At 39.3% G+C, this 9,233-nt stretch overlaps 1 protein-coding gene across 2 annotated transcripts; it reads right to left on the bottom strand.

Annotated features, from left to right (window-relative positions):
• Positions 1–1,193: 1,193 nt before the first annotated feature.
• On the bottom strand, positions 1,194–9,227 carry rundc3ab (RUN domain containing 3Ab). 2 transcript variants are annotated; one of them, XM_077551777.1, is made up of 11 exons: positions 8,804–9,227; positions 7,335–7,450; positions 5,880–6,007; positions 5,696–5,781; positions 5,524–5,613; positions 5,374–5,454; positions 3,706–3,871; positions 3,466–3,623; positions 2,009–2,128; positions 1,822–1,922; positions 1,194–1,752 (listed from the first exon to the last, which is right to left on the bottom strand). In XM_077551777.1, the coding sequence occupies exons 1-11, from the start codon at positions 8,896–8,898 to the stop codon at positions 1,610–1,612; spliced, it is 1,284 nt and encodes a 427-aa protein (XP_077407903.1). In that variant the 5' UTR covers positions 8,899–9,227; the 3' UTR covers positions 1,194–1,609. The 2 variants fall into 2 exon arrangements, with proteins under 2 accessions (XP_077407903.1, XP_077407904.1); XM_077551778.1 differs by lacking the exon at positions 8,804–9,227 and adding an exon at positions 7,672–7,848.
• Positions 9,228–9,233: the final 6 nt, after the last annotated feature.

Below are 9,233 nucleotides of genomic sequence, written 5' to 3'. Positions count from 1 at the left end.
TTGTTGACTAGCAACCAGTCATACTCTTGCCTCAAAATGGCTGACTCCAGCTCAACAATGATCCTAATGACAAGAAAATGGATTGATGGGTAGATATTTTGAAGCCATTGATTGAATCCAACCTGGCCAGAGCATGTAACTCACAATTCCTCAAATATACATATGATACAAATATTTTTTCAGATAGCGCTTGGAGGCCCTAATGACCCCCTGATAGTAACAAGGATCCACGCCCCTGATTTTAAGGCCTGCAAGCCACATGTGAACATCTTCTGGGTGGACTGGTTTGCGGTAGTGTGTGTCTGTGTGAGCGGCAGTGTGCATTGTGGCAGATAAATGTCCCGACTGTGCAAAAAGGGAGTGCCAATGGTGGGGACTGTCAACGGAGACACAGATAACATGCCATGCCCTCCTTTTTAAGCCAAGTAGCCTCCCCCCTTAAACTGAGAAGTAAACGTGCATCTATGCAAATGGCATAAGATAACACAATTGTCCATCTGACCCAGCAAAAAGGATCTCCGTTGGTGAAATATGCTTCATGGCGTGTCCAGCAGCTCATTATTATGCAGCCAACCGAAATGAAATAACTTATAAATGTGGCGAGTTAACTGACACGTTGATTAGCATCAAGCCCGCAAATCCATTCCATGTTTACATTGAATTGTTAAAAAAAAAAAGGCAAGTTTATTGCATTTAAATAGCACAACGTACCACGTAGCTCTCATTGAAAATATTATCACAGGACTCTACATGATGCTACTTGGCTATGTCGTGAAACAAACGAATCGTTAAAAAAAAAAGAGAGCGCAATTCACAAGCAAAACAACGAGGGTCACGTATATGCGGTTTGGACAGTCGCTTAATTTTTTTTTTTTGCGGTAAAAGACAATGGAAACATTCATTCTGCATAGTCATGATCACGTTTGCGTTTGTCTGTTCGCACTGTAATGCCTATGCTAACCCTGTTAGCCTGATGCTAATATATCAGATCCTAAAATCGAATCTTTGTTTCGGCAACATCTAAACTGGCACGCAAGTATTGTTATCTTTTTGGTCGACATCATTACAAGTAAAAAATAAATGGTTTATGACTTTTTGAGGTGGAGGTGTGGGCTAGCTAGCTAACTGCTAATGCTAACTAAGTGGAACCATTTTAGCCATGGCCAAAAAAAACTATAGTAGTAGCGCTATAGTAGAGATCTCAAGTTTTAATATGTGTTTAGCATTTATCTTCAAATATGTATAAATAATATCGAAAGAAATCTCGGTATTCACTTAGAGAAGCTAGCAAACAATGTGCTTTGTGTTGGTGTTACTAGCTCATCTGCCACTATTACACAACAGTCAAGAAAAAATGATGAATCTGACTGATAAGATACAGAAAAAAAAAGTAGACAATAACAGTGTGTGAAGAAGGGCGTCAGGCAGTACAGCAGCTAAAAAAAAAATTCTTGAAAAGTCCTGCTACTCTTTCACAAACACGTAAAAGTAGCGTAAGTCAAAAGAGGGACGGAAAGTGGTGACAGTCCAAAAATGTTGACGTTTGGTTTCACACGGAATTGTCTTTTGCGGTCTGGAAAGTGGACGGTAGTGTTGGCTTTGGCGCCCCCTAGCTGGGAGAGAGGGCAGGACTGTTTTCTGTGCTGATGTTGACCAGGCACTCGCTGGACTTGAGGCTTGATAGCGACTTGCAACTAGGAAAGGAGCCCAAGGAGCCGCAAAGTCCCATCAGAGAAGGTGTGTAGTCCTTTTCTGTGCGCAAGGACAACTTTTTAGCTGTTATTTCTGTTGTTTTGAAACAAGAACAGCGGTGTTGTTTACCTGTGCACCAGGCGCCTCCGTTCTGCTTCCCCTCCGGCCTTAGCGGGTCAGAATCCAGGCTAATCTCCACTGATAGCAATTCTGTGCTAGGGAAACTCCTCCTGAAGGCCCGACAAGGTAGTGAACAACTTGAATCAATTTAAAATACACAGTTACTTGAGCTAGGCATACGCAAAATATCAGTAACCTGCGGAAGAGCTTGACGTGATCCTGGCTGTCGTACGGTTCGAGCAGAGGCCATTGGTTCACCAGCGGGATGGTCAGGTCTTTGGCCAAGTGGCGGGTGTCGCATGGAATCAAACTTGTTCTGGCAGACGTAAATGGGAGAAATATTGGGACATGTTGATTAGGGGAGGGTGACAAAAAAAACGATTTGAATCGGGAAAAAAAACGTTTTCGCTGTCTGCGAACCTTTTACGAACCCTGACGAAACCCCCAAATTAGCTACATTTGCATATCGCATGTATTTGTCGCTCAGTGAGATACAGGGAACTTTTCATTTATGGATTTATTTAAATTTCCACTTTATAAAAAAATATGCTGACACTGGGAACTCCCTACACTATATATTTTTTTTTAACTCATTCACTGCCATTGACGGCTATAGACGTCAAAAAATTCATTTGAACTATTTCTATTAGTTTAAAAAAAAATCCACTTTTGTTAAGAAAAGTATGAAAACCTAGAAAAAAAAATATTGTACATTTAGAACAGATATAAAATTTGTGATTAATCGTGAGTTAACTAGTGAAGTCATGCGATTAATTACGGAAAATTTTAAACGCCTGATGCCCCTAATTTTTAATAATCTTTTCTTCTTCTTTTTTTAAAGTAATTTTAATTATTTAAAAAATAATAATTATTATTAAATTAAATAATCGTTTCTTTTTTTTTAATTTATAAAAATTAGGGGCATCAGGCGATTACATTTTTTATTCATAATTAATCGCATGACTTCACTAGTTAACTCACGATTAATCACAAATTTGATATCTGTTCTAAATATCCAATATTTTTTTCCCTAGGTTTTCATACTCTTGTTAACAAAAGTGGGAAAAAATGTTAAACGAATAGAAATTGTTCAAATGAATTTTTGACGTATATAGCCGTCAATGGCAGTGAACGAGTTAATTAACAAATTCATTCATCGTGACTCTCTCTGGTGTACACGTGTTGGCCACCAGGGGCAGTATAACAGTCATGAAGCCATAAATGAAGAAGACTTTCACAACTACTGCAAAGGACTTCGGTAAACTGCTGTAATATTAGTCGTACTTCGAAGAGGATAACGCTGCGACTACCAATGCTACTTATTAGCCTAAGGTCTTTTGCATTGTGTGTGTTAGCTTTAAGCTAGCAGAATTAGCAACATTACGTGGTTGCTTTGAATACATGTAATTAATTCACTTTTAGTTTGACTTATTTACCGATTGTGTTAAACGGTTCGATTCCAGTTGACTAATGTAAACATCCATGGCAGTTTGGAAAACTTTATTCGTTTTTAATTTAGCTTAGCACATGCTAATGACCCTGGAAGCTCCCTGCAATTTTTTTTTTTTTTTTTACGCTAATATTTTCTCTTTTACTGCAAATGAATATCGGCTCGGTTATCGTTTTTTCCGTTGTTTTTTAGTTTGTACTCACAGTTGCTCCTGAAGCTCGAGGACGACGGTCTCCAGCTCTTTCTTCTCCTGCTGACTCTGGCCGTGCAGCTCATCCAGGCGGGCCTTCAGCTTCTTGTTCTCCGCCTCCGCGTTCTTCAGCTGCGACTCCCGCAGCCGCACCAGCTCCTCCAAGTAACCCTGACGGCGCGCGCCCGCGCGTGTACATTTCCATCACCACAATTCCGAACGTGAAAAAAAAATAAAATAAATGACGACATACCTTCTGAGCGTGGACGATCTTGAACCTCTGCTCCATCTTGCGGCACTTTGTGCTCCAGCTTTCCTCGTCCGCCACCAGAGGCACGTAAGGATGCTCGGGGATGCTGTCGTCGCTCGTGCTGCTGTCAACACTCCGCCGGTCGTCGTCGTCGCTCACGTAGTCGTAGCTGCGACGGGGATCAGGATCCGGTTGGTTAAAATCAGGGGTGTCAAAATGGAGTGCCTTCATTTTGAGTCGATTTAAACTTACTTTAACGCGACTCATTTTTTTCAGTCACAACGCAGCAGACGCGTCCACGTCAAAATCGAGCAGTAATAAATATAATAATAATGCATAGATTTGTGGAGACTGCAGTCAAGTTGTATTTTAGAATTTTAAAAATGTGCAGAATTTCACAAGTTACTTTATGTTAAAGATTAGCTCTTAAAGGGATAATTGATCCATTTTCAACAGTTTAAGATAATAGTTTGTCTATAATTAACTCATTCACTGCCATTGACGGCTATAAAGGTAAAACATTTATTTGAACTATTTCTATTAGTTTAACATTTTTCCACTTTTGTTAACAAGAGTGAAAACCTAGAAAGAAAAATATTTTACATTTAAAACAGATATAAAATTAGTGATTAATCGTGAGTTAACTAGTGAAGTCATGCGATTAATTATTATAATAATTTTTAATCTTTCCATAAAAAAAGAAAAGATTATTAAAAAATATATATTTTTAATCTTTTCATAAAAAAAAAAAAAATATTTAAAAATATATATTTTTAATCTTTTCATAAAAAAAGATTATTAAAAATTATTTTTTAATCATAATTAATCGAATGACTTCACTAGTTAACTCACGATTAATCACAAGTATTATATCTGTTCTAATGCAATGGAAAAAATTCTAGTTTTTCAAAATGGGGGAAAATGTTAAAACTAATAGAAATAGTTAAAATTAATTTTTGACGTCTATAGCCGTCAATGGCAGTGAATGAGTTAATGTGATAACTTCATTATTTTTATGAACAATTGATACCTTTAAAAACATTTTTTTCCACTTGGTGACGACTGAAGATGACATCACCTGTGCTGAGGAAGTAGGTCACGGCCAATCATGGCTCACCTGTTTTCTGGGTTTTGGTCAGCAAACTGAGCCATGATTAGTCGTTACCTACTTCCTCAGCACAGGTGATGTCATCTTCAGTCAACAGCAACTGGGAAAATAGTTTTTAAAGGTATTAATGTCACATGAAAAATAATGAAGTTATCAAATTTATTCTGGACAAAATAATAACTTTTTCTCAATTAGTATCCCTTTAATATGAAAAGAAAAATGCACCGAGCTGTCACCAATGTCGTACAAATGCAAACGTGCCATCTAGTGGCAAAAATCAATATCACACTATTTTCTTCTTTTTAATTTTACATGAATTTTATGAATTATTATCAAATGACAGTATCTATGACTAAAATATGTGTCCATATTTCTGTTTACTAAATTTAGAAAAAAAAAGTATTATTGTACATTTTGTTGTACATTTAGAACAGATAAAATTTGCGATTAATCATGAGTTAACTATTGACGTCTTGCGATTCATTACGATAAAAAAAATTGTAATCGCCTGACACCACTCGTTCAAATGAATTCAAAGGTCTGTTCATAAATGCAATAAATACCTTTGCGTGAATTTCAAATATGGCGTGTAGTCAACAACTGCAGGGGTTTTGCCATCCAAGGCTTCCCCTTTAAGACAAAAACTGTAAAAGCAGACGATAAGAAAAGGTAACACCAGATTTGACACTCAAAGTGGCTGGAATGACGTCCACCTAAAGTCGATGGCTCCGAGGCCTATCAGCATCCCGGTTAGCACGGAGGCTTCTTCTCGTAGCATGATGGCGCCATCGGCGTACAAGCGTCTGCACAAACACAAACAACTTGAGTTGTCGTTATACATCTCAAAAGAAAGAAATCAATCAATAACAGATTTTCGTCTCTCGCCTTGTCGTCCTCGTGTCCCGAAGTGCAGTCGCTACGTATTCTGACAGCCTCTTCTCCATCAAGGAAACTCTTATCCAGGCTCGGCCCTGAAGGGATCAACCCAAAAACAGTCAAGTTGAATCCACAACGTAGCCTTAAGTCAAACATTTTTTTTTTTTTTTTTAATTTTCATCCCCAGACTTACTTTTGCCCGCGAGTGGCTGATGTTCTCCATGCTCTCGATGCTGCTGATGCAGCTGTTTGGCAGTTTAGCGCAAGCCAGGCGGACGTAGTCCCAGAAACTCCTCTGGCCATCGAACCAGCTACCAGAACCTGAATTATTATTATTATTTTTAAAGAATTTAATTTCTTTCTGTCATTGAAGAAGAAAGAACCAACATTGATATCTAAAGGCAATTCAAGCCTCTCTCCTAATTTGTATGATTTTTAAGGTTGGTGCGGGGGGAGGGGAGGGGCGACTTGGTCGACGCCATGTTTCTTCTTGTTAGTGCCCCATTTAGTGGCAAAATGGTGGATGTTGTTTGTCTGCTTAAAACAGGTGGCCCAGGTGCTAGCTAGCTCCCTAGCTAGCTCGAATGGTGCTAGTTTACCTGCTAGGGAGCTAGCTAGCTAGCATCAGGGGCTAAAGCCAAACTGTGGCAGGGTTTTTACTAGGGGTGTGCCAAAAAAATCGGTTCTCATAAGAATCGCGATTCTCATTTAGTACGATTCAGAATCAATTTTAAATGTCCAAAAATCAATTTTATTTAAATTATAATAATATAATATAATATATATATATATATATATATATATATATATATATATATATATATATATATATATATATATATAAATCTCCAGAAAGAAAAAGAAAAAAATATATATATATATATTTTATACCGTCTTGCCTTTGTCTGTGTGTGCCTTTATTTGGAGCGCTGTTCATGTTGTACCCGGTTTGGCCACTGAGGGGCAGTGTGGTTCCACGCGGTCTAATACACTGTTAAGTTGTAGCCACATTAGAGAGTAGAAGGAAAAAGTCACGATCAAGTTATTCCAATAAAAGTTTTTTTTTTTCAGCGCGGAGCCGTTCTTTTGAGTGATAAGGGTGCCACGATAATTAGCTAATTAGCATTAGCGAGTCAGACTGGAGTCGGTCATTACAATTCCTTGCACATCTATAGATTGGAGCAAAAATCATAGTCAATCAAATCATTTTGAATCAAAAATCATTCTTAATCGAAAATCGATTCTGAATCGAAATCGCAGACCCAAAAATCAGATTCGAAACATGAGACATTCAAAGATTCCCACCCTTAGTTTTTACTTTCTGGACCTGGACTTAGTACTTAGTGGGGGTTTTAAAGACAACACAGCACATCAAGCTTCTCCAAAACAAAGGAAAATCATTTCTGAACGTCCTAAAAAGCACTTAGGCCGTTGTTATTCCAAAATATAACCTGCCACTCAGTTTTAGATGTTCATCACTTAACCAGTAGAGGGCAGTCATGCACTAAACATGCCCAGAAGAAGACAGGAACATAAACACTTGATTATTCAATGGAATAATTAATAGGATAATCAATTTAAAAAAGATTTAATAGTGACAGCACTGATGATGTTGCCGGACTTTTTGACCAGACAGAAACAAACGTACCTTTAAAACGGTGGCTGAGGATGTGCTCCAAGATGGCCGCAAAGTTGATGAACTCCTCCGATGAGTCATCAATTGGCTCGGCTGTGTATTTCTCCAAGAGGGTCTTTACTGAAAACCTGAGGAGGCACAGGGAGGAATGAAAAAAAAAAAAAAAGAAGCATATCTACTGAGGACTCTCGTTGCCCCGCCCAAAATGAACTGATGTCACTCTTAAAGGAAATTGTTTCTGGCGAGCATTCAAGTAGAAGCACAGTCACATCTTACTGGACAGTTCAATTAGATGACTCGTGCGTGACGTAACTATATTGATGATGCACTGTGCTGTTTAATCGGTTACCGGCACAGCTCTCGGCTAAATCCAGCTTGAGCTCCATAGAAGCACCCATTTGCATTTTTTGCCTTCATCCCACCGCGAGGCGAGCGATCAAACTCTCCATTGTTCCAAAGGCATCAATGTGTCATTCAGTAGACAAAAGTACACAGAAGGCAAATCACTTGGTGGCTCTCATCATCAAAATAAACACAATGATTCAGTTACTATCGCCCCTATAGTTGCGGGGTGGTATTACATGTCACGTAAGCTGCTTTATTTACAAACAGCGTATTTCCTCACAAGCTTCCTCACGTTTTTCTTCGTCTCTTATCTATGTACTCCTTTAACATAGCGCCCCCTAGTGTTCAAACTGATACAGCACATAACTGAAATATTTAGTTACAGGTGTTACGTTGAAGTATGTGAGAATGTCACACATGATGGGAGTTGATATTTTCGGTTCAAGTGTTATATTTGAGTGAAACATAGCATGTTCAAGAAAAGCTCGTTTTGGAACAAAATTCCACAAAAATAAAATGCATTTTTAAAATAATTGCGAGACATGATCGAGTATTAGTACTGGATCTAAAAATATACATTTTTTTAATTAGACCCTTTCACGGCGAAATAATGTAACTAAAATATTAGAAACTGCCTGCAGGAACCTTGTCGATGTCATTATAAACCAATACTGCTGCTAATATTATATTTCTACAAGGGTGAGACAAAAGAACAAACACAACTGATGAGAGCTTCGACCCCACATTAGAACCCGCTTATTAGAGCGCCAAATGGACTAAAAGGTGTGCATGAGTGCAAACAGGGCCTCTTATATGGTGATTCCCCAGGGTGCCAGTCAGACCTTGCCCCGAGAAGGTTGTCGTCGTGGCAACCACGCCATCAGCCGATTCAGGGTAAATGGAAGATGACATTGCTAAACTCGCACCCAGCCCCTTTTTGTTGTGTGTGCGTGTTGTTGTTTTTGTGGACATATTTCTGACAGCACTGAGCTGTCACTGTAAGAGGGACTTCTGATAGGATGATGTCATCTGAGGTCATTTGAGAACTGAGTACCAACAACAAAATGAAGTGTGACGTAAATAAATGCACAAATGGAGGTTAGGTTCTAACAAATGTCTGGTAAAGTAGCACTGACCTGCAGACGGTGATGAGGTTCTTCCTCTCCACCGCCACATTCCGGGTGGATGCTTTTTTCGACACTTCACCCATGGCCACACAGCACGGCTCCATCCGGCCGGCAGCCCGGCTATCAAAGGACCCCTCCCTTCCTGACACCGGTCCGCCTCATGCGCCCCCCCGGACGACAAGCACCCACGACGGAGGAAACACTCGGAGGAGCCGCGAGATGCAAGCGGGACACACAAGTCGTGTGCCGTTACTCTGTTTTTATTTTTAAGCTCGCCAACAGACTGGTGGTGGTGGTGGTGGACATCTGCGCTCTCCCTGTCGTTCACGGTGTCTCCGCCTCTTTCTCTGACGTCACTATGACGCGACGAGATCAGAGCGACAAAAAAAGAAAGAAAAAGAAAAAAAACACGAATTTGAGGTTTTAACCATTTGACAGA

The sequence above is a fragment of the Vanacampus margaritifer genome, chromosome 18 (assembly GCF_051991255.1).
Source record: "Vanacampus margaritifer isolate UIUO_Vmar chromosome 18, RoL_Vmar_1.0, whole genome shotgun sequence".
In the NCBI taxonomy this organism is placed as follows: domain Eukaryota; kingdom Metazoa; phylum Chordata; class Actinopteri; order Syngnathiformes; family Syngnathidae; genus Vanacampus; species Vanacampus margaritifer.
Note: the sequence above shows the minus strand (reverse complement) of the source record. Positions and strands in the feature narration are given on the sequence as shown.

Coding starts and splice junctions, on each gene's coding strand:
- rundc3ab (XM_077551777.1), bottom strand. CDS start 8,898: ATGGAGCCGTGCTGTGTGGCCATGGGTGAAGTGTCGAAAAAAGCATCC. Junction 5,614..5,695: donor CGGGACACGAGGACGACAAG/GCGAGAGACGAA, acceptor GTGTTTGTGCAG/ACGCTTGTACGCCGATGGCG. Junction 1,923..2,008: donor CACGTCAAGCTCTTCCGCAG/GTTACTGATATT, acceptor TCGGGCCTTCAG/GAGGAGTTTCCCTAGCACAG.